General features: G+C 43.0%; 1 protein-coding gene across 3 annotated transcripts in view; it reads left to right on the top strand.

Moving 5' to 3' along the window:
• The window catches only part of rph3ab (rabphilin 3A homolog (mouse), b), a 157071-nt gene that overhangs the window by 105905 nt on the left and 26035 nt on the right, over positions 1-25131 (top strand). For 2 of the 3 annotated variants that reach the window (XM_078554379.1, XM_078554378.1), the window contains 6 exons: positions 3434-3517; positions 13277-13339; positions 13514-13717; positions 21086-21165; positions 21768-21842; positions 22835-22944. In XM_078554379.1, the coding sequence (XP_078410505.1) occupies positions 3434-3517; positions 13277-13339; positions 13514-13717; positions 21086-21165; positions 21768-21842; positions 22835-22944 (616 nt within the window). The remainder of the gene's footprint in view (positions 1-3433; positions 3518-13276; positions 13340-13513; positions 13718-21085; positions 21166-21767; positions 21843-22834; positions 22945-25131) is intronic. The other variant, XM_078554380.1, reaches the window with a different exon arrangement.

The raw sequence follows: 25131 nt of genomic DNA, 5'->3' as shown, positions 1-25131 counted from the left end.
ATTCTCCTGAATACAATCTAGGAATGCTTGTCCCTCACTGCCCCTTACACTACCACTATCCCAGTCTATATACGGGTAATTAAAGTCCCCCATTATAACTACTCTATGCTGTTTACACCTCTCTGTAATTTCCTTGCAGATTTGTTCCTTTAGAATCTTCCCACTAGCTGGTGGTCTGTATATTACTCCGAGCAATTTAATTGCATCCCTCTTATTCCTTAGCTCTAGCCAAATCGATTCTATCCTTGAATCCTCTGACACATCCTCTTCCCCCAGTACTGCAATACTTTCCTTAACCAAAAACGCCACCCCTCCTCCTTTTTTCCCTTTCTTAACTTTTCTGAACACCATGTAACCAGGAATATTTAACACCCAGCTCTGCCCTTCCTTAAGCCAAGTCTCCGTAATCGCCACGACATCATAATCCCACAAGGCAACCTGTGCCTGTAGCTCCCCAATTTTATTAACAATACTCCGTGCATTCACATACATGCAGTGTAACCCTGATTTAGACTTCATTACCTGCTTCCTTACTCCGACTTCATCTATTAACTTACTGTTCTCTATTTTAGTGCTATCTACCTCTCCCAGCATTCTGTGCATCCTGGTATTACTTTCTAATACTCTCTCCTGGTTCCCACAATCCTGCTGAGTTAGTTTAAACCCTCCCCAACAACACCAGCAAAATGCCTCGCAAGGAACTCAGTCCTGGCTCTGTTCAGATGCATCCCATACGGCTTGTACAGGTGCCATCTCCTCCAGAGCCAATCCCAGTGCCCCAGGAATCTAAAGCCCTCCCTCCTGCACCATCTTTCCAGCCATGCATTCATCTGTCGTATCTTCCTATTTCTGTACTCACTTACACAAGGCACTGGGAGTAATCTGGAGATCACTACTTTAGAGGTCCTGCTTGCTAATTTTCTACCTAGCTCCCTAAATTCCGATTGCAGGACCACATCCCCCCTCCTACCTATGTCGTTAGTGCTAATATGGACCACGACCTCTGGCTGTTCTCTCTCCCCCACAAGAATGTCCTGCAGCCCTTCTGTAACATCCTTGACCCTAGCACCAGGGAGGCAACAAACCATCCTGGAGTTACGTTGACAGCTGCAGAAATGCTTCCCTAACTAATGCATCCCCAATCAGTACTGCCCTTCCACTCTTCTTCCTCCCCTCCTGTACAGCTGGGCCACAGGCATGGCTCTTGCTGCACATCACCCTCACTGATACCCAGAATAGAAGACTGGTTAGTGAGCGGGACCTCTGAGGACTCCCGCACTACCTGCCTGTTTCTCTTGGACTGTCTGGTGGTCACCCATTCCCTATCTGCCTTCTTGCCCCTAACTTGCGGTGTGACCACCTCTCTGAATGTGCTATCTATTTAGTTCTCTGCCTCACGGTTGCACCTCTGTGACTCCAGCTGCTGCTCAAGCTCTGAAACGCGGAGCTCAAGCGTGTGTAGCCGGTGACACTTCCTGCACATGGGCACGTCTGGGTCACAAGAAGTGACCATGACTCCCCACATGCCACAGGACGGGCATTCTGCTTGGCTGAGCTGTCATGCCATGCCTTAACCATAAACTTTGAAATCACTTTTTTACTTAAATATTAATTACTTCTACTTACTTTAACTTACTTAACCTTACTATTCTACAATTAACTATAAACTGGCGATTAGTAGAAAGTAGAAATTCTTTGCCCTTACTCACAGATTAGCTCCCTCTCCTGAGCCTACAAATTCTTACTTTCCGGGTTCTCGTTTAGAAATTTACGTTTCTGTACTCGTGCTGTTTTCAATCTCCCGACTATCTCTCCACTCGGCTGTTTAATCTCCCAAACTCTCGCTGTTTTATCTCCCAAGCTCTCGCAGTTTTATCTCCTGAACTTTCGCTGTTTTATCTCCCGAACTCTCGCTGTTTTATCTCCCAAGCTCTCGCAGTTTTATCTCCTGAACTCTCGCTGTTTTATCTCCCGAACTCTCGCTGTTTTATCTCCCGAACTCTCGCTGTTTTATCTCCCGAACACTTGCTGTTTTATCCAAATAGAAAATTATTTTACTACTACTCATCAACCCCTACACCTCAACCCCCTCCCACGGCACCTTCCCATGCAACCGCAGAAGGTGCAACAACTGCCCCTTACTTCCCCTCTCCTCACCGGCCAAGGGCCCAAACACTCCTTTCAAGTGAAGCAGCATTTCACTTGCACTTCCCTCAATTTAGTCTACTGCATTCGTTGCTCCCAATGCGGTTTCCTCTACATTGGAGAGACCAAACGCAGACTGGGTGACTGCTTTGCAAAACACCTTTGGCCTGTCCGCAAGCATGACCCAGACTTCCCTGTCACTTGCCATTTCAACACTGCACCCTACTCTCATGCCCACATGTCTGTCATTGGCCTTCTGCATTGTTCCAGTGAAGCTCAACGCAAACTGGAGGAACAGCACCTCATCTTCCGATTAGGCACTTTACAGCCTTCCGGACTGAATATTGAGTTTAACAATTTTAGATCATGAACTCTCTCCTCCATCCCCACACTCTTTCCAATTTTCCCCCTTTTTTTTCCAATAATTTATATAGATTTTTCTTTTCCCACCTATTTCCATTATTTTTAAATGTATTTCCATCCATTGATTTATCTCTACCTTTTAGCCCATTTCGATTCCTTCACCACCCCCCACACTCCTTTCAAACTCAGCGCGGGCCGGTTCTGAGCAGCTGACAGGTCTGCCTCTCCGACTGCTCTTCCCGCAGGTGAATGATGTAGGCCCTACTCCCCGGGCTGTATTTATTCTCTCCCTGCTCCGTGTATCTCCCACAGGTCCGCCTCTCTGACTGCTCTTCCCGCAGGTGAATGATGTAGGCCCTACTCCCCGGGCTGTATTTATTCTCTCCCTGCTCCGTGTATCTCCCGCAGGTCCGACTCTCTGACTGCTGCTCCCGAAGGGGAGTCAAACATATTTTAACCCATATGCCGAACACATTTTCTTAAACTAACACCCGCACAAAGCACATTAACCAATTATTCATCTCATTACTGCTCATGCGATATTGCTCATCCAAAATGTATTTGTTAGGTAACAGTAGATGTTGCATCTCACAGTAATTCATTGTGTGAAACATTGAATTTTCTCAATGTGATAAGTGCTATATTAATGTCATGAATTGTATTTTAATACAGGTTCTGAGCACTAAAACAAATCAGTGTGTTGAGTTTCATATTTTAAAGATACTTATTCATATAAAATGTTAGTTGCTGATCTTTGTCACTTGAATTTTTTTAACATGAACATTATTCTTTGCCTGGATTATCTTTGCCTGGATTACGACATAGTTACTGTTGAACTTTATCTTTAAAGTGTTGTTTCTATCCATTACTGTGAAGTACGTAGTGTTCTTGTTGACATTTGTTTTCACTTGCTCTTCTTTCTCAGGTGGACGGCGTAACATTTCAGCTCCGGGTTCACGACCACCGTCCACTCCACACCAAACTAACCTTGCACAGCCACCTCAAGCAGGTAAGTACCTTGAGGGATGAGAGTGGCCAAAACTGAAAGGGTTTGAAAATTAGTGGTTGAAGTCAATACCATCTGAAAATCTTTTGTGGCAAGGAATTATGTAATTACAGCACTTTTTATCATCTCCAGTAAATGCAAATGCTTCTAGGCTGCTTCAAATAGGCAGAATTATTAGACTTCAAATGGGTAGAAACATTAATTTTCCCTTTGTTTACCCTGTACTCCCATTGAGACTGTGGACCAATGCACTTGTATCAAATCATCAAAGTGACCTCAGCATTCAACACAGTTAGTGCATATGAAGTTCATACCAACAACAGAACATAAACTTGTTGGATTATGTACGTGCAAAGTGAAGCAGTGCTTTGCTAATTATTTTCCAATGTGACCATATTTTAACTCAGCACCACCTTCTCAAGAGCATTTAGGGATGGGTAACAATTTCTGGCCTTGCCAGTGATGTCCTCATCCCATGAACGAATATATAAAAAGAACTCTTGAAAATGAACATGACCTAAGAGCCAGAAAAAAACAAATCGGCAATAAAGTAGCATAGTAACATTCACTATATTATTATTAAAGTTTGCATATTATAGCTCAACATATAAAATAATACATCTTACAAATACAAAAGCCTGTGTTTATAAAATACTTCATAAAAATATTATTTTATATACTTTTGGAGGTTTCAACCAAGCTTTCCACATTTAGTGACAGAAGACTCGGTGAAGCCCCACTCCCCACACAAATGTTGCAATTAGCCCTTCTCCCCTCCCCACCACACAAACTCTCACATGCCCCGGTCTCAACCCGCTCTACCCAACTCACTCACTCAGCAGCCTGTGCTTTCCAACAGCCCTATAACAATATCGAGCTACCCTGGCATCCCACAAGCTCCTTTACAGCCAGGCCGCCTGGGTAGCTAGTTGTACTCTGCCAAAGCATGTCAAATAACGGCCGAAATTTTACAGCCCCATCGCAACGGGGATGGGGCTATAAAATGAGACGAGCCACTCTAAACTCCATTGACTTCAGCAGGACTGTAAAATTCCACTGATGTAAAATTCCAGCCAACATATCATATTTTTCCTACTTTTCAAGAATTTTCAATCAGACTTGATTCAATGAAGAACTCTTATTCTAAACAAAAACGTTGTTTTTGAATTAGCAGCAGTAGCAAGTTGTCAAATTAATCTTAGATTCAGAACATTTAGGAAATAGAACACTAATTAATCAAAGTCCTTTGGTTAATGAATAACACTTTTCAGAATAGCTGCATACTTGGATTTCAGTTTGCTCATATTGTATTGTTTAATAAAGATTCTTACGTCTTGAGGCTTTTTTTGCAATTGAAAAGTATTGCAACAGCTTGCATTCTAAAGCTAGTTACAATATGACATCTCACTAAATAAAGTAAAAATGTTCATGTCTTGTGATCTTTTAAATGTGGCGAAAAATTTTGTAATTTCTTTTCTGCTGGAGATCAGAAGTGATTAACCTTTATACATTCTCTTCCAGTGCACAAGTTTAAACATCTCACTCTCTTTTGACTTGGCAAATCAATAAATAAAACAGTGCGGAATCTATCTTACTAACTTTGGGATTTTCTAGTTTTGATATCTTCAATTACATCCTCTGCAGCCACCGTTTCCAAGTCTTCCATAACCCCATATCCCCCACCAGGCCTGCCGAACCCTGCCAAGACCTTAGTTCTGCTGCTCCCTCCTTCCAGGAAGTCCCTGTAAGCAGTTATTTTGCATTTGCTCTGGGGTTTCTGTCAATCTTCTGTAGGAGTTATTATGGAAGATAGAGGAAACTATTGGAGAATTGCTGTAGAACTGGAGGAGCAAGGAAAGACTGAGGGATATGAGGAGTCCCGTCCAGGGCCTGGGAGAGGTGGGGTGCATATGGTCCTAATCACCGGGACCTGTGCCTCTAGAGGCCTGGTCTTAGTATCCTGTCAATCTGGTTGGTCAGTGTCCAAAGCAACCAATCCAGCACATAGACCATCCCGATTGACCAACTAATCAATCAATCTTTGCCATTGTTCTGAACAACAGAAATCATTGGTTGAGTAGTAGGACACCCCAAGTTCCTTTCTCATCTCGTGGATCTCTGCTTGGGCCTGGTCAGTGTGGACCTTAATCTACCTTAATCTTCAGACCTGGCTGCAGTGCAAGCAGGCTGGTGACAGTTGTTTTGAATCAGGTACCCCTCACACCACCCCCATCCCCCACCTATTTCCCCTGTAAAGTGCGGGCAAGTGGGTTCCTCTTCGGGCTCATATTCTCCAGTTCAAATCCTCAGTTGACTGGAACCAGCTCCTGGGCTCCGGGGAATTTTGAGATTTAAACCTGGCTCCCTCTGGTTCTCCTTCTCCTGGCTCCGTGCGTCTGGCTGCTTCCCGTGACAACAGATGGCAGGTTGGGTGGCACTGGGTAAGAGAGCAATGGCAGCGTGAGGCAGCAGGCCTGGACCACTTGGGGCCCCCAGTTTTGGCCATAAATAGAATTCAAGTCTCATCAAGGTCTTTCCAATGAGGTGGTAAATTGAGATCTGCAAGCCTGATCCATTGAGGGCTGTTCCTACCTGGATCTATCATCCTTGTTGTGTGCTGGCTGTATCAGCAAGTCCTTCTACCAAGTGTCTCATGACAATTTAATTTGGCACAGAATCTACTGCAGGTATTTTGCATGTAAGAGAAAGGCCTGGAAGCCCAAGGCTGTAGACATAGCTACTGAGAAGTTGAATAGAATTTCAATATGTACAGAACAGTCCAGCACAGTTTTGGATAAGAGTATATATGCAAATATGCAGGCCTTGGATAAGGGTGGTTGTTGAATTCCCATTAACTGTGACAAAAGATTGCCAAAGTTCAAAGAAGCTGTGGAAACTCTTGGAATTACTTAGATGGTTGTTCTTTAAGACAGAAATGGGAAAGAACATGTCAAGGAGCAGGGTAAGGCCTGTGATCCTGTAGGATGTAAAGCACCTAGTGCTGTGCATCTCCAGCCCTTCCTGACCCTTCTCCCGCAATGGTGTGTAAGCACTGGTCCCTGTGCCAGGCCCTTCCCAAACCCCTCCAGCCACGACATTTGGTGTTAATAGAGTTTCACCACATTGCCGTGTCCTGTGAAAAATTCTTTCAGCTCCATCTCACCAATATAATGAGGCAGGTTCCTGACAGATAATTGATGACTGTCTGGGTATCGGGTTGTGCGCTGTGTTTCTGCATTCCCCAGATTTCTAATTTGCTGATCATACAACCTTGGGATAGAATCTGTATTTCTGGTTTTGTTTCCAGTCGGGGCTGTGGGGTTGGGGCTTTGACAACATGTGGTGCAATTTCAGTGGTGGGGACAATCCCTCCTGCCTTCAGTCCTCCCTCAAAATTGAGTGAGAATCCTGAGACTGGGAGTGAACTGAACACACACACACACACACACACATGCGCTGCATGGTATGGGGACACACACACACTGTCCCTGCCCCTTCCCTTCCCTCCCCAAAATCCTATCCACAGTAGAGGAGGAAAACCCAGGCTGAAAGCCAACCTGCTTTCAACCCCACCTGCATCCAACCTCACCTGCATCCAACCCCCACTTTCATATTAATTCTGCCGAGGCCACTTGGCGTCTGCACCACCAGAGGCAAATGCAAGGTCGGTGTTAGTTAAACCCAACTCCTTAGCTCAGCTCTGGTTCCTTCCCCCTTCCCTGTTGACCAAGTCTTGTGGCCTAGTCCATCTCTTTCTAGCTCTGCTTCTTAAGTGAAAAGGCAAAAAAAGTTTTATTAGTTAGCCCTGGTACTTGCCACTCTTTAATGACCATCTTTATTAATTACTAATTTTTTGCTTTGACATTGATTCTTTTTGGCTCAGCAAGATGTGGATCTCCCCTTCATACCTTAGCTTTTTAATTGAAATTCATGTTTAATGTTGTACCAAAGCAGATTTTCAGGTAGCTACTGCTGGGTTACTTGCTGAGGGGGAATGAGAGGCTCACAGAAAGTCTGATTTTTTTTTTGGAGGGCAAGTAAAAGGGGTTATTTTTGCTCCAATAGAAATGGGAAGTGTTAGAAATGCTCAGCATGCCTGGTGGCATCTGTGCAGAAAGAAACAGGTCAGTGACCCTTCGTCAGAACTAGTGCATATCGTGGACCTGAAGCATTAACTCTGTTTCTATTTCTAGCATTTTCAGTTTATATTTCAGATTTCCAACATCTGCAGTACTTTACTCTCCTAATAAATGCCCAGCATGGAGCATATAAAAGTGTGATTAGCTTCAATTTGAAATGAGAAAATATCTATGTTATGGCACAGCTGATGGTAAATACTGAGCTACTCAAATCCCAAAGGGAAACTTGAAACAACTGCCACAACTGTTTTGCAATTTGTATAAATTTCAAGATGTGTGCCTTGAATTCAGTAGTAATAAGACCACTGAGTCTTATGGGTGTCTTACAAAACTAAATTAAACCTTTATTAATAGAAGAAATGATTTCACGTACATACATAAATCTACAAGTTACTGTTATGATAACTTCTAAATCCCCTGGTTAATCTAGCTCCTAGTTACACTTTCATTAAGGCAATAGTAAGACACATTGATTTTAAAAGACAGGCAAAGAAACATGATACTCTGAGCAATCCAATTCAAAGTGAGTGTTCTTTGTAGACAGCAGCTTGAGGCCTAGATGCTAGAGGGTTTCACACTTGTTAGACCTTGGAATTTTTTTCCCTTACACACAATCTTCACTTCTTTATACATATTTTCCCTTTTGAATGCAAATTCCCATTCTTTCACTATGCCTTTGGACTTTACTTCTCTGATAATAAAAATCTCTCATTGTACCAATTTTACCGGTAATCTTTGGGAAAAATAAACACACTGTTTAACTTCTCCTGGTGAGGTGAAACATTTCACTCCCCACTTTGAACTTCAATCTAGTCTGGTTTATTTTAAAATGAAAATGTTCCCTTTACATCTATGTCTACCTACTTAACATTCTAAACCTAGCTTCTCTTCTAATACATCAAAGCCTTCAGCCTTTAATTCAATTAAGTTGCACGTGCGCATGCACACACACACACCCCACCATTACTCTACTTTACAATAAATTCCAATAGCATTTTGAGAATTATTATATCTTCCTGACAATCGACCACTCAATGCAAAATGTAATTTTTCTGTTAACATTGGTTGGTGCTAATTTACTGAAAGGCTTTGCCATTCTTAAACTTGGAAATGAAACCAAGAGTTATGTGCCAATAGAATATGTCAGTGTTAGTTCAAGATATTCTCATTTGTACATAAGATTGTTGTTTACAGTAATTGTGAGGCTCAAGTCTTTTGGACATTGCTATCTAGTTATTGTATAGAGTCTGGTTCAAAGAAGCAGAGATGGTTCCATGAATGAACAGCCAAGTTGTGGTTTACTGCCTTACAAAGCTGTGGTTGTAAAGAGTATCATTACTAAAACCTGAGCTTTTGATGGCCTTTCTAAATGGAGGCTTAGAGTATAAAAGCCAAGAAGTTTTGCTAAGCCTGTATAAAACAATTGGACCCCACTGGGACTATGGTTCCCAATTCTGGGGACCTAAAGGGTGTGAAGGGGAAGGTTAAAGGTAGGAGGTGGGGAGAAATAAGGGCCCTGTAACAGGAGAAGCACTAGGGCCCATGATTTCTCTCCCTGGCCCTTCTCTCCCTGGCCTTGGTTCCACCCCTATGACATCCTGAGTAAGAATGAGTTAGAGTGGAAGCCGATGGAATGAATCAGGGTTTCAACAAAAAACGCAGGAGCAAGGAACTATGTGAGGGATGGCCAATTGTTAACAAACTTATCCACAAGTAAATACTGGAGAAAATAAACTGGATGAGTGTCAGTTAAAAATGGCTGCGGCGAGTTACCGATCCCTTATGGGCAGAATTTTATGGCCCTGTTTCAGCGGGGACGGGGCCGTAAAATGCGGCAGGCCGTAATAAATCCCATTGACAACAGCGGGAACGTAAAATCTCGCTGTCGTAACATTCTGCCCCATGTCTCCAATACCACCCTTCCAGCAGGTAGTCATTTTAACCTCTTTTGACCCTGACCCTAGTGATGAGAAAGTAGTAGGTGTTTCTTTCAATAAGTAGTTTGGGCTCTTATGACATCATCAGGGCCTGATTGCAAAGGGCCTGTACACTACAACTGTCAGGGCTTCTTGCCATGCCTTCATCGTCAGCCCAACATGGAGAAAAAGAGAAGCTGGTGCCTGAAAAGGCTCAAAAAGTAGGTAATCATTTGGGGTGCTTTTCTTTGGCTACCTTGTCGGTCAAGGGGAACAGATGAGCCTTCTGATGTCCTGACCCACTCCTAATCACTTATCTGAGTGTGGAAGACCATTCCTTTGGATCCCCAGCCATTTAGCGCTTCCTGCAGGTTTGAACAGGAGACTAAAATCAGGTGGAGGGAAATCTCCAGGGCCACTCGTTAGATGAAGACTGGATGGTTTGCTGTCCACACTCCTGGATGCACATCTCCCATCAGGGCTTGTGTCCCCTCAACCCCATCCTGACTCCATTGGATTTCACTGCCCAGCTACCCAGCTGATTTTAATACATTAAATCCATTCATAAATCATCTCAATTCTGAGAGATGTGGCTTCCTGTGAAAATGCACAGGGTTTTCCGACATAGTATTTCACTATGGGAAGGAAAGTCCGGGGAAAGTATCCTTGTTCAAATTTGATGTGGAAAATAAAGGAAGAATGCATTTATGGAGAAAAAATATTTCATATGAAATATTTCAAAATATTTCAGGTCTTCCTTGGTGCTAAGCTATATTTAGACAACATAGATGACAGTATTGGTAGAAGTGACCACCACACAGTCCTTGTGGAGACGAAGTCCAGTCTTCAATCTGAGGATACCCTCCATCGTGTTGTGTGGGACTACTACCATGCTAAGTGGGATAGATTTTGAACAGATCTAGCAACTCAAGACTGGGCACCCATGAGGTGCTGTGGGCATCAGAATTGTATTCAATCACCCACTCTACAAGCCAAGCCAAAGAAGAGTCAGGACCAAAAAGCAACAGATCCTTTTATTTTTAATTCGTTGATGGGATGGGAGTGTTGCTAGCTAGCAGAACTTATTGCCCTAATTGCCCTTGATGAACTGAATGGGCTCCTAGGCCATTTCAGAGACTGCAGATTTTCCCTTCCCTAAAGGGCATTATGACATTTGACAATGGTCTCATCATTAGACTTTGAATTCCAGATTTTTTATTGAATTCAAATTTCACCATCTGTCATGGTGGGATTCAAACCCATGTCCCCAGAGCATTACCCTGGGTCTCTGGATTACTAGTCCAGTGACAATACCATGATGCCACTACTTTCATCTGTATCTAAGCCCTCCAGTCCTGTCACATCCAGTTGTGAATGGTGGTGGACAATTAAACAACTCACTGGAGGAGGAGGCTGCACAAGTATCTCCGTCCTCAATGATGGGGGAGCCCAGCACATCAGTGCAAAAGACAAGGATGAAGCATTTGCAACAATCTTCAGCCAGAAATGGATGATCCATCTTGGCTTCCTCTGGAGAACCCCAGCATCACAGGTGCCAGTCTTCAGCCAATTCAATTCGCTCCACGTGATATCAAGAAACGGCTGAAGGCACTGAATATTGCAAAAGGCTATGGGCCCTGACAATATTCCGGCAATAATATTGAAGACTTGTGCTCCAGAACTTGCCACGCCCCTAGCCAAGTTGTTCCAGTACAGCTACAACATTGGCATCTACCCAGCAATGTGGAAAATTGCCCAGGTATGTCCTGTACACAAAAAGCAGGACAAATCCAACCCGGCCAATTACCGCCCCATCAGTCTACTCTCAACCCTCAGTAAAGTGATGGAAGGGGCCAACAACAGTGATATCAAGTGGCACTTGCTTAGCAATAACCTCCTCACTGACACTAAGTTTGGGTTCTGCCAGGATCACTCAGCTCCTGACCTCATCACAGCCTTGCTTCAAACATGGACAAAAGAGCTGAACTCCAGAGGTGAGGTGAGAGTCACTGCCCTTGACATCAAGGAGCCCAAGCAAAACTGGAGTCAATGGGAATCAGGCCGGAACACACTCCGCTGGTTGCAGTCATACCTAACGCGAAGAAGATGGTTGTGGTTGTTGGGAGGTCAGTCATCTCAGCTCCAGGTCATCACTGCAGGAGTTCCTCAAAGTAGTCTCCTCAGCCCAACCATCTTCAGCTACTTCATCAATGACCTTCCTTCCATTATAAGGTCAGAAGTGGGAATGTTTGCTGATAATCGCACAATGTTCAGCACCATTCGCAACTCCTCAGATACTGAAGCAATCCAGGTCCAAATGCAGCAAGACCTGGACAATATCCAGGCTTGGGCTAATCAGTAGCAAGTAACCTTCGCACCACACAAATGCCAGGCAATGACCATCGCCAACAAGAGAGAATCTAACTATCACCCCTTGACATTCGGTGGCATTTCTGTTGCTGAATCCCCCACTATCAACATCTTGGGGGGTTACCATTGACCAGAAATTGAACTGGACTAGCCATGTAAATACTGTGGCTACAAGAGCAGGTCAGAGGCTAGGAATCCTGTGGCGAGTAACTCACCACCTGACACCCCATAGCCTGTTCACCATCTACAAGGCACAAGTCAGAAGTGTGATGGAGTACTCTCCACTTACCTGTATGAGTGCTGCTCCAACAACACTCAAGAAGCTTGACACCATCCAGGACAAAGCAGCCTGCTTGTTTGGCATCCCATCTACAAATATTCACTCCCTCCACCACTGACACATGTTGGCAGCAGTGTGTACCATCTACATGATGCACTGCATGTTCAAGGAGGCAGCTCACTACCACCTTTTCAAGGGCAATTAGGGATGGGCAATAGATGCTGGTCTAGTCAGCAACACCCACATCCCATGAATTAATAAATATATCTTGCTGTGTATGCCAGAAGGCATCACTAAAAAAAATCCAGGATTTCAAAGCACCTTTCCTGCTGCACCAATGCCTGCCGCCCTGCCCTCAAATCCAGTGTCAAATGCTGTTGAGTAGAGATGCAGTAATACAAACTTTAAATAAGGTTTTCCATGGGCAGTGTCTTGCTACCAGCTCTCAGGCAGTCTCATAGCTGCTCCCACCTCCTCCTGCCAAACCCCCATATTTTTAAAAACAAAAACAGAATTACCTGGAAAAACTCAGCAGGTCTGGCAGCATCGGCGGAGAAGAAAAGAGTTGACGTTTCGAGTCTTCATGACCCTTCAGCAGAAGGTCATGAGGACTCGAAACGTCAACTCTTTTCTTCTCCGCCGATGCTGCCAGACCTGCTGAGTTTTTCCAGGTAATTCTGTTTTTGTTTTGGATTGCCAGCATCCGCAGTAGTTTTTTGTTTTTAATCCCCATATTTTTAACTTGAGTGCACACTCAACACTCTCAGTCAGTGACAACACCGCAGTAGCCTGGCAGCAAGGAAGATCCAATTTGAATCCCATGACTTGTAACATAAAAATATCAAATATAATAATGGCGAGTATTTTGCTTTTGTACAGAATGGACAAGTATACTTATCAACAGTAATTATTCCTCTAAGATTTTGCTTCCCTATTAAAATTCAATAGGGCTCTTTAATGAAACTCCATTCTGGTTCTTTTTGTGCTGTCACTATGAGAACGCTGTGGACTCTTCAGGCTACTTAGACTGACATATTTCTGATCTCCCTGTTCACAGGTGCCCCTGGAAGCTATAGACCAGGTCAGGGAATGACTCCCAGATATCCAGAGCAAATGTCAAGTAAGAATGGTTAGGGGCAGCTCCATTCTCAATGTCTCATTTCGCATTTCAGTTCTTTCTGGTCCTGGGTCCCTCGTGCCATCTTGGAACATACTGCCATCCATCAGGTCCTCAACTTGAAGTGAAGGAGGAATGATTTTGTTCTGTTTTCTTTTGTTTGTTTCTCTCTGCTAGTGGTAGGTCCTCCCTCCTTGTTGCATTCAGTGACCAATCAGCCCACCCCATCATCTGATACAAGCTACAGCCCAGTGAAGGAGGAGAGAGCTGTCCGCCAGCACCCACAGTATACAGCGCCAAGTGCAGCCTCAGCACTGCCTCCTTCCACACGACAGCAGCAGGAGGATGAGGACGAGGAACTTTATGACTCAGATGAAGCCAGTGAGTAATGTTTTGGTTGGCAGATACAAGTGGATTCATTGTAAAATAAACAGCAAGTGTGATCTGTGATAAGTACTCCAACATTTCACTGCTAGGGTGAAACTAAAAGCAAGAAAGTACTAGAGAGGCATGGCAGGGACGTCATCATCTGGAAGAGAGAGATTAACTTGCAACAAGTCCCTTCTCCTGTCATCCTTGTCCTTTTGACCCGGCAACACCTTGATTTTAAAATTCTCATCCACATCTTCAAATTATTTCGTGGCCTTGTCCCTCTCTGTGTCTGTGATCTCCTCGAGCTCTACAAACCCTCCAAGATCTCTGCAGTCCTCCAATTCTGGCCTCTTGTTCATTCCAGTTTTCCATCGCTCTATGACTGGCAGCCGTGCCTTCAGCTGCCTAGGCCCAGAGTTCTGGCATTCCCTCCCTAAACCTCTCCGCTTCTTTACTTCTTTCTTCTACTTTGTGTCACTATTTAAAGGCCTCTCTGTTTGACCAAGCTTATGGTAACCTGTCCCAATATGTGGAATTTTATCAGATTACACCCCTGTGATGTGCCTTGGGATGTTTTACTATGTTAAAGGCATAACTTTGCTGTTGCAATGTTTCAGGTGTGACTCTTTACAGTCACTCTAACTAATTCTGTTTTGATAAAACCATTGAAATCTCTTGTAGAACAGGAAACAGCTGTATATATAGTATAATATCTGTAGTTTGCAGATTATTTATGAATGTATCAAAGGAATGTTCTCTCAGCTATAAAGTAAATTACATCCTTTGTCACTTTGAATATGTAGACAAACCTTGAACTTTTCCTTTCCAATTAGTCTCCCCTGAGTGAGTAATCAGAGAGGCCACAATTTCCTCTTGAGGCTGACAGAGATAGAAGGGAGGCGTATGTGATTCTCCAGGTGGCTTGAGGAATTGATATTTTACTCAATATGAACAAATCCAAATGTTACTTATTTTGCCTCATTAAATTGTGAAATTAAAAGGGTTTAAATTGAGCCAAAATGCACTTTGTATTTAATACAAAATTTCAAAATTTTCCAGAACAGCATGTCTTCCTCCTCAAGAAATGTACGCAACAGTGACTTGGGCTGGGGCTGAAAGCAGCATTTGGAAGAATGTTTCTAGTTCTGAATTTGTTACTTTGTGTACCCTAGCCATTCATGACATTCCTCTGGATGCTAATTATAAACCTGGATGACACCCCCAAATATTTGGTACGATCCAGTTAGGGACCAATAACTTTTTGTTTAAAGTAGGCAAAGTTTCATATTCAAGACACTTGCTAAGTGACTAAAGTCACAAGATTCCATGGGTTTTGGACAAACAAACAAACTTACTATTCAAAGTTAGAAAGATAAAACAATTTACAATATCCGTCTCATACCTCATGTTAACCCTGAATGTTAGAGTGTATGCAAATTAACAGACAAACTGTAGTTGAGCACACCACACTGCAACATAACTGGCAGATGCGACCAAGACAGATTCCACGGATTTCGCAACAAGCCACTCGGATGTCAGTAAACACTGAGTCAACCAATCTCACTGAAACACTTTCTCTCTCACGAAGGATTCCAGTGTTCACCTTTGAAGATCGAACCTTGGAATTGTCTTCAAACGTTGCTCCAACTCAGACAACATCAATGACAGCTCATCTCACGGGTTCCATTCTCCTGGATTCCTGAGGATACACTCAAGCACCAACTCACAAGCACAACTTCAAGCAGAGTACTACTGCTCCAAAGGGCCCAAACAGCCCGCAGCATAAAATCACCAACCTTCTATTGTCTCCTTAGATCTTCAGGACTTCTCCTGAGCCCTCACTACTTAAGCCTGCCAACCACAGCCCTGTTTCTGGTTGAAGCCTCTTTTTTTTTTGCTCCTCTTTCTCCTCAACTTAACTGGGACCACTCCCTACGGGACTCTTCTCCGATCTGGTGCCCCTGCATCTGGGTCACATGACCTGGGTTTTTGCGTAGGTGTGCTGGACCCGTCCTCGGCCCGAAGAACTTCAGATGCCATATTCCGCATGTGCAGCCCGCTCCAGGTCCGCGCATGTGTGGAAACTCCCAAGGATTGTCGGGGCTTGGGAATTCCCAGGCCCCCACTCTCCGAGGTACATCTGGCTTTCATAACACTGCTATGTTAAATACGTGAACATTTCAACTAAAACAGTCAACAGGGGAAAGCCACATGGTTGAACTGAGCCTAAATTTCTTGCACCAATGGCAATAGTCCATAATTTGAATGGAAATGCGCAGGCTGTTGCTTGTTGTTGTTTGATACAGGCTAACGTTTTCCAAGTCCCGCCAGTTCATGTGTTTGACTGCTAATATCAGCAGCAGTAATTCCCCAGGTACAGTGGCATCAAAGGACCTATTTGAACTAAGTCATCTGAAAAAGCAGATCTTGACTGCCTTGGCATCTTGAGGTGGCACAAACTATGTCCTTACTTTATCTCCCTCGTTAGAATGTGGCATAAAGAGTAAACAAAAAATATAGCAGAACAATTGGAGGAGAAACACCACTGTTGGAGGCAGTGGCAGGAGATTGAAGATCCCGGAGTGTTCTAAATCACAACCTAGAAAGAGAAGTCCAATGTAAACACAACTGGAATGCCACATGGCCATCCTGATCCAGGTCATAGTAACCTGAGTTACTGTGACAAAAAAAGTCAGTTTTGTGGAGTTACATTCTGAAATATAGAATTGAAAAGTAGGATCGGCAAATTATGCTACACCTGTATCAAACCTTGGTTAGACAACACCTATGGTACTGGATGTAGTTCTGGTTGTCATAGTATAAAAAGGATATAGAAGCACCAGAGAGGGTGCAGAGCAGATTTACAGGGATAATACCAGAAAAGCATGGGTATGCACGTCCCAGAACGGAGAGGTGTTTCTGTGGCCGTGAACGTGACTCCAGGATGATATGTTGGCTCCCTGGTGCCAGGATCAAGGATGTCACAGAGCGGCTGCAGAACATTCTTCTGGGGGAGGGTGATCAGCCAGAGGTCGTGGTCCACACAGGGACCAATGAGTTGGGTAGGAAGAGGGATGTGGTCCTGCAATCAGAATTTAGGGAGCTAGGTAGAAAATTAGCAAGCAGGACCTCTAACGTAGTAATCTCTGGATTACTCCCAGTGCCAGGTGCCAGTGAGTACAGAATTAGGAGCTTAAGGCAGATGAATGCATGGCTGGAAAGATGGTGCAGGAGGGATCTGTAGATTCCTGGGACACTGGGACTGGCTCTGGGGGAGACGGCACCTGTACAAGCTGGATGGGTTGCACCTGAACAGAGCTGAGACTGAGTTCCTGGTGGGGCATTTTGCTAGTGACGTTGGGAGCATTTTAACTCAGCAGGGGTGTGGGAACCAAGAAAAAATATTAGAGAGTAATACCAGGGTGCACAAAATACTGGGAGGAACAGATAGCACTAGTATAGAGAATAGTAAGTTAATAGGTAAAGTCGGGGTAAGGGAGAAAGTAACAAAATCTAAATCAGGGTTACTATGCATGTATGTGAATGCACGCATGTATGCTGTGTATAGTAAATAAGATTGGGGAGTTACAGGTGCAGATTGCCATGTGGAAATATGATGATGTGGCGATAACAGAGACCTGGCTCAAGGAAGGGCAGAACTGGGTGTTAAATATTCCCGGGTACAAGGTGTACAGGAGAGATAGGAAAGGAAGGAAAGGAGAAGGGGTGGCGGTATTGGTTAAGGAGAGCATTGTAGTGCTGGAAAAAGAGGATGTCCCGGAGGGTTCAAGTACAGAATCAATTTGGCTAGAGCTAAGGAACAAAAAGGGTGCAATTACATTACTCAGTTTAGTCTATAGACTGCCAATTAGTGAGAAGGACATAGAAGAACAAATCTGCAGGGAAATTAGAGAGATACAGGCATTATAGAGTAGTTATAATGGAGCACTTTAATTACCCAAATGTAGACTGGGCCAGTAGTAGTGTAAAGGGCGGAGAGAGACAAAAGTTCCTAGATTGTGTTCAGAAGAATTTTCTACAGCAGTATGTTTCTTGCCCACCACTGAAGTTAAACTGACTGGTCTGTAATTGTTGATGGAATATACCTTGACTGTGCCCGAACCAATTCTTTTTTGAAGGTAGCCCATTGTTCAGCCACAGTTTTTCCTGCCAATCTTTCATTCCAGTCTATCTGGCCCAGTTTTGGCTAAATTGATTCTGTCCTTGAACCCTCTGGGACATCCTCTTTTTCCAGCACTATAATGCTCTCCTTAACCAATACTGCCACCCCATCTCCTTTTGGTCCCCTTACTGAAGGAAGGATGTAGCTGCATTGGAGGCGGTTCAGAGGAGGTTCACTAGATTGATTCCAGAGATGCGGGGCTTGTCTTACGAGGAGAGATTGAGCCGTTTAGGCCTATACTCGCTAGAGTTTAGAAGGATGAGAGGAGATCTAATTGAGATATATAAGATGCTAAAGGGGATAGACAAAGTCGACATGGAGTAGATGTTTCCCCTTCTGGGGCATTCTAGAACGAGAGGCCATAGTTTTAGGCTAAGGGGTGGTAGATTTAAATCAGAGATGAGGAGAAATTACTTTTCTCAAAGGGTCGTGAATCTGTGGAATTCATTACCTCAGAGTGCAGTGGATGCCGGGATGCTGAATAAATTTAAGGAGGAGATAGACAGGTTTTTAATTAGTAATGGGTTGAACGGTTATGGGAAGAGGGTGGGAAATTGGAGTTGAGGCCGAAATGAGATCAGCCATGATTGTATTAAATGGCGGAGCAAGCTTCAGGGGCTGAATTGCCTACTCCTGCTCCTAGTTCTTACGTTCTTATGTATGTGTCCAATCCAACAAGAAAAGAAAAGTTGGATCTGGTTCTTGGAAATGAGGTGGGCCAAGTAGATCAAGTGTCAGTGGGGGAGCATTTAGGAGACAGTGATCATTGTATTGTATGTTTTAGGATGATGATAGAAGAGGACGATAGGCAATCCAGAGTAAAAATAATTAACTGGAAAATAGCTGACTTCAATGGGGCAAGAAGGGAGCTGGGCCAGATAGACTGGAATAAAAGATTGGCAGGAAAAACTGTAGCTGAACAATGGGCTACCTTCAAAAAAGAATTGGTTCAGACACAGTCAAGGCCTATTCCATCAGCAATTACAGACCAGTCAGTTTAACTTCAGTGGTGGGCAAGGTTCTAGAAACAATTATTCGGGATAGAATTAGTAGTCACATGGAAAAATATGGGTTGATAAGGAAGAGCCAGAATGGATTTCTAAAGGGGAAATCGTGTTTAACTAACTTGGAGTTTTTTGAAGAGGTAAGAGAAAAGGTTGATGAGGGTAATGCTGTTGATGTGGTGTACATGGACTTTGAAAAGGCATTTGACACAGTGCCACTCAATGGACTTGTGAGAAAAGTTATTGCTCATGGAATAAAAGGGACAGTAGCAATGTGGATACAAAATTGGCTGAAAAATAGGAAGCAGAGAGTAATGGTCAATGGATGCTTTTCGGGCTGGAGGAAGGTTTTTAGTGGAGTTCCCTAGGGGTCGGTATTATGACCCTTGTTTTTCCTGATATATATTAATGATCTAGATTTTGGTGTGCAGGGGACAATTTCTAATTTTGTGGATGATACGAAGTTTGGGAGAGTTGTGAACTGTGAGGAGGACGGTGTGGAACATCAAGAGGACATAGACAAGTTGGTGGAGTGGGCAGATAGGTGGCAGATGAAGTTCAATGTGGAGAAGTGTGAGGTGATACATTTTGGTAGAAAGAACATGGACAGACAATATAAAATAAGGCGTACAATTTTGAAGGGAGTGCAGGAGCAGAAAGACTTGGGTGTATATGGACATAGGTGGCAGGACAGGTGGAGAGAGCAGTTAATACAGCATATTGTATCCTGGGCTTTATTAATAGGGGTATAGAGTACAAGAGCAGGGAGTTTATGCTGAATTTATATAAGACACTCATTAGACCTCAGATGGAATATTGTGTACAGTTCTGGGCACCATATTATAGGACACATCGGAGAGATGGCAGAAGAGGTTTACAAAAATGGTCCCAGGGATGAGACATTTCAGTTATGAGGAAAGATTGGAGAAGTTGGGACTGTTTTCCTTGGAAAGGAGAAGGCTGAGAGGAGACTTGATAGAAATTTTCAAAATCATGAGCGGGCTGGACAGAGTAGACAGACAGAAGCTGTTCCCACTTGTAAAAGGATCAAGAACAAGAGGGCACAGATTTAAAGTGATTTGCAAAAGAAGCAAATGTGATGTGAGAAAAAACTTTTTCACACAATGAGTGGTTTGGGTCTGGAATGCACTGCCAGGAAATGTGGTGGAGGCAGGTTCAACTGAGGCATTCAAGAGGGCATTGGATGATTATTTGAATAGAAACAAGGTGCAGGGGTACAGGGAAAAGGCAGGGTAATGGCACTAGGTCATAATGCTCATTGGAGAGTCAGTGCAGACATGATGGGCCAAATGGCCTCCTTCTGTGCCGTTAAGATTCTGAGAGATTTACAGGCTCAGTCTCTTTTCTCTTGGATAAAGAAGTCTGAGGGGTGACCTAATAGAGTGGACACAGAGAGAATGTTTTCTTCGGTGGGGAAGTGCATAACTAGAGACCAGCAATATAAGAGTCTCTAGGAAAACCAACGGGTAAAGGAGTTTCTTCTGAATTTCCTGAAGGGTGGTGAGAATCTGGAACTCACTACCAGAGTGGGTGGTTGAAGCGAAATAGATTGATGCATTTAAGAGAACCCTAGAAAAACATGCGAGGGAGAGGGAATAGAGGGTAATCATGATAGATTTAGATTAGGAATGATAAGAGGTTTGAATGGAACATAAACACTGGCGTGGACTGGCTGGGCCAAATTACCTGTTTCTCTGCTGTATATCCTATGTAATCCTATGTAAAGTCAGGGATTGTGCAGCAGACTGAAGCCCAGAAATTACGCTGTGCAGTACATTCATGGTTAGTATATCTACATTAAAATTTCTTAGCTTACTATTTTGATCTATTTTGCATTAATATCTCTGTTAAAGTAGTGGACCAAGTGGTCATGCAATAATAATCACACAATATAAACTCCAGGCTCGAATGTTTGTTATACTATATCATAACCTTTCAACTGAGACTATTGGGCATGCATACCTCTTCAATAAGTACATTATATTCTTAATCTAAGTTCTACACAAATGTGCAGTTTAAATGATGGAACTGAGCTTACCTTGAAGCAATAAGGCTATTAAAATGGATTACAATTTTAAACCAAAATAAATGCTTTGAATGACTATTCTGCTTTCATAATTCTCGTTGATGACGGTTTTGTTGAGAAAGTTCTATTGGTTGTGTTCACAGCTACATTGGGAGCACTGGAGTTCAATCTAATATATGACCAGATCAACAATGCTCTGCACTGCACCATCATAAAAGCAAAGGTGAGCTGTCTGATTTACTCATTTTCTCGTAGGACTCCATAATCAAATTCAAAATGAGAATACTGCATCACCAAAGATAACAAAGCAATTTCTAGTTAATTGTGAAATTTTCTATCATCCCAAAGAATTGAAAAGTCCTCAATAATAAGGTGGTTCCAAATGCTTTTATTTCAAAGAAATACTTCTGTTCCTGCTGTCTGACATACACATGTAGCTCCAGGGGACTGGTGTAGCAATATGTTAGAATGGCAATTGCAAAGACACTAGGTGATTGGTCAGTTAGAACACTGCTTTTAGAGAAATTGGAAGGCATAGTCGCTTCAAAGATTTGTGTTAGCGTCCATTTTAGACCAACAGGAGGAAAATCTCTTATTGTTACCAATAAAGGTGCTACATGGTTTGTGTTTGGCTGACCTCAATCCCTTACTAGTGGATGCAAGTCTGCAGTACTTAATTAGTATTAAACTGGTAAACTCATTATCAAGTCAAACAGGGATACTGATGGAGGTGGTGACTCTTTTTGTTGTTTACATATTGTGAGATTCAGCTATGGACTGGAAACCCAGTGCTAACTGGGCATTTGTGACCTTCCTACCTTCCAGGGACTGAAACCCATGGACTCCAATGGCTTGGCTGATCCATATGTGAAAATACATCTCCTGCCTGGAGCCAGCAAAGTAAGATGTTTCTGTCATATTGTAAACATCATGTTCTTGACGTCTACTATTACTAGTGCAATGTGTTCTATGCCCACTGTCATGTACAGGGGAGTATCTGTGCCATGATGTGCATCGCAATTACGTTAGTTGTATTTTTTGTGGCTGTTACTTATGATGCATGGGGAATGTATGTGACAAGTTACAGTTGAAATGCGACGTTTGCACAACAGTTTTCATTGACAACAGGAATTAATATGTCCACATTAAATTTCTTAGCCTACCGTTTTAACTATTAACAGATACAGTTATCAGAAACACATAGAGGTAGATCTGTGTGTGATACTGTAAATACATACTGGGTGATATTGATTTGGCAGCCCAGTTTAGACTGTTGCACAAAGTCAAAATCTGCCCTATTATGCTATGCTCCCCTTACTCCCCAAATACCTCAGAAAAAGGTCCCTGATCTCAGCAAGTCTACCTAGGAGAAGCCAAAGTGGAAGGCAAAGCATTTCCTGGATATAAGGATGGGAAATGGTGGAATGGAAGTCAACATCTGGGTGCTTTGAAGCATTTCACACCAACTGAATTCACAAAGAAACATTGGAACCACCCACCAGAGCTGCTGGCTTACTCATCCTGTCAGTTCACAAAGAAGCCATAATCAGAACTGCACAGGAAATGTAAATACATTTTCAATACGAATTGTTTCATCAGGAGTTGTCCTAATTTAGTGGTGGGTAGATGTACCTACTGATACAATACTCAGCATGTTTGTACTGAGTCAACTAACCTTATTTGAGGAGCAATGTCATGGTATATTAACCTCCCAAGAAAGGTCATATCCTACCATGAACTACTGACCTCAGGAAAGATGTGCAGGGAATTAAAGAAGAAAAAAAAAGCCTGATAAAATGTCAGAATTGTTGATGCTTTTTGAGACACCCATAGTAACAGCCTAAGAAATTGAATGAGTTGACATCTAATGTGTTTATATTCCAAACATACAGTCAAACAAGCTACGCACAAAAACACTGCGCAACACCCGAAATCCTGTGTGGAATGAACGGCTAACATACCATGGAATCACGGAGGATGATATGCAGAGAAAAACTCTCAGGTGAGAAATGTAGACACAGGCACAGAAGAAAGGAACCCCTCTAGCAATCTTAAACTAATCAAAAAACCCTTCAGTAATCTTTAAACAACTCAGAAACCTTTAGGATTGTTCCACCCACTTTAACTTTTCTGGTAGTCTCCAAGTGAATCAGTTTTTCAGGTTTGAACGAAGGTGTTTGATATCTCACAGTTGGTCTATGACCATCTCTTTTTGATAGTCCATCTTCCCCTCTCTTTTGCCTTTCTCCCCTTCACTTTTTATACATTGGAAATGGCCTGCAGTTGTCTGATTTGTTCGGGAGTATTCATGATTATTTATATTGCTTTCAAGTTTCCTGATATTGTAAAAGAATAATTCCAGACCATTTTGTGCCATTGCTCTGCAGGCAATATAGGAAATTGTGAACAGGCATAAGGGACTCAGCATCTTCCTGAATGAGTGCATTATGAAATAGTCACAACAACATAGGAAATTGGAGGAGTAGGCCATTTGGCTCTTCAAGTCTCTTCTGCCATTCAATAAGGTCATGGCTGTTACAACTTCATAATTAAATGTTGATTCTGCCCAATCATATTATGATTTTCTAAGTACACTGTTATCATGTCCCTAAAAACAACAGTTGGAGCATTTTCTCCACTATTAATAGGCTCACTGGCCTACAGTTCTTCATTTTCTCTCTCCCTCCTGTTTAGAATATTGGTGTTACATTTGCTACCTTCCAATACATGGGGACTGTTCCATAACTTAGGGAATTCTGGAAGATCAAATTCAATGCATTAACTACCTGTGTTGCCAATTTCTTATGTCGCCACCTCTTTTAGAACTCTAAGATGTAGGCCATTGGGTCCAGAGGATCATTTGAGCCACCTCCTCTCCATCCCCATCCACCACCAAGGTAGGGCTCAAGCCTAGTTTGTCCTGTGGCTTCATTGTTTCCTGCTCAATTGGAAGCCAAGCCTGCCAGTTAAGCCATGGTATGGGTAAGAAATCTGTCAGTGATAGCACACATCTCCACACAGCTCTATGCCATGTGGCATGCCCCGAATTATAGGTTTCCCATACTCTACTGGGCCCCACTCCCCAACCACCTCCACTCTCAGCTGGTACCAGTGAAAAAGCTTCCACCCCGCCCCAAAGTTTTAATTTAATGTCTCTGCCATTTTCTTATTCCTCATTATAATTTCTCTTGTCTCTGAGGGCTCCACATTTACTTTCACTAATCTCTTTCTTTTATATACTTTTATAATCTGTTTTTATGAATTTTCCTTGTTTTTTAATTCTTATGGGAATGTATAATCATTTAACGAATAATTCACAATGTTTGCCTGTTAGCCCCAGGGAACAGTTAACTGCCAAGCTTTTGTTCAAGTTCAAATTAGGCAGGTCAACTCTGATTGGTCAAGGCATTGCCTTGGGGAGTGATCCAGGAAATGGCTGTCCCCCCAAGAAAAAGATGCAATGCGTGGACAAGCTCCTTCTCTCTGCAAAGGTTCATTCCCCATGGCAATGCCTTGACCAATCAGAGTCAACCTGTCTGGTTTGAATTTGAACAAAAGCTTGGCAGTTAACTGTTCCCCATGGTAACACCTCTACCAGTGTCCACTTGCCAACCAATCAGCACTCTCTTCTCTTGAAGTAAAAACTGTTGTTCCCTTTCCTATTGGTATTCTTGCAAACTGTCCTGATGAGTGCAAGACAAAAAGCTTTGACAGCATGTCTTTTTTCAGCAATGCTCAAGTTCTGTACTACCAAGTGACTATAATAAAGTAAATAAAAATTATCCTTCAGCTTTCCCAGTGTTTCATTAGGTTTACCCAGTGAATAGCTGAGGCACTCAAACAGGGAAGTTTCCTGGTACAATTGCTATTCTGAGCTGAATTAGCTGATTTCAGCTTGGGATGGAGTAGGAGTACAACAATTAGGCTCAGTGCAGTGCCTGTGGTTAAGGAAAGAAAGATCAACCAGGGTCCCCACTCCTAATTCCTATCCAATGACCCATGCTAGAAATGCATGTATGTTAATGTTGAATGAGGACTGGGTTAGATTATCTATGACCTCCTGCAGTGGGATACCCTGCCAACACTCACTTGCAAAAAGTTAATGCTTCCTGCTGGGGGTTTTGGGAGGTTGGGGAGAGGGACAATAAAAGAAAATTGGCGAGAAAATGAGGAACAAGGTCCTTTGCAA

The sequence above is a fragment of the Cetorhinus maximus genome, chromosome 12, assembly GCF_964194155.1.
Source record: "Cetorhinus maximus chromosome 12, sCetMax3.hap1.1, whole genome shotgun sequence".
Classification (NCBI taxonomy): Eukaryota; Metazoa; Chordata; class Chondrichthyes; order Lamniformes; family Cetorhinidae; genus Cetorhinus; species Cetorhinus maximus.
Note: the sequence above shows the minus strand (reverse complement) of the source record. Positions and strands in the feature narration are given on the sequence as shown.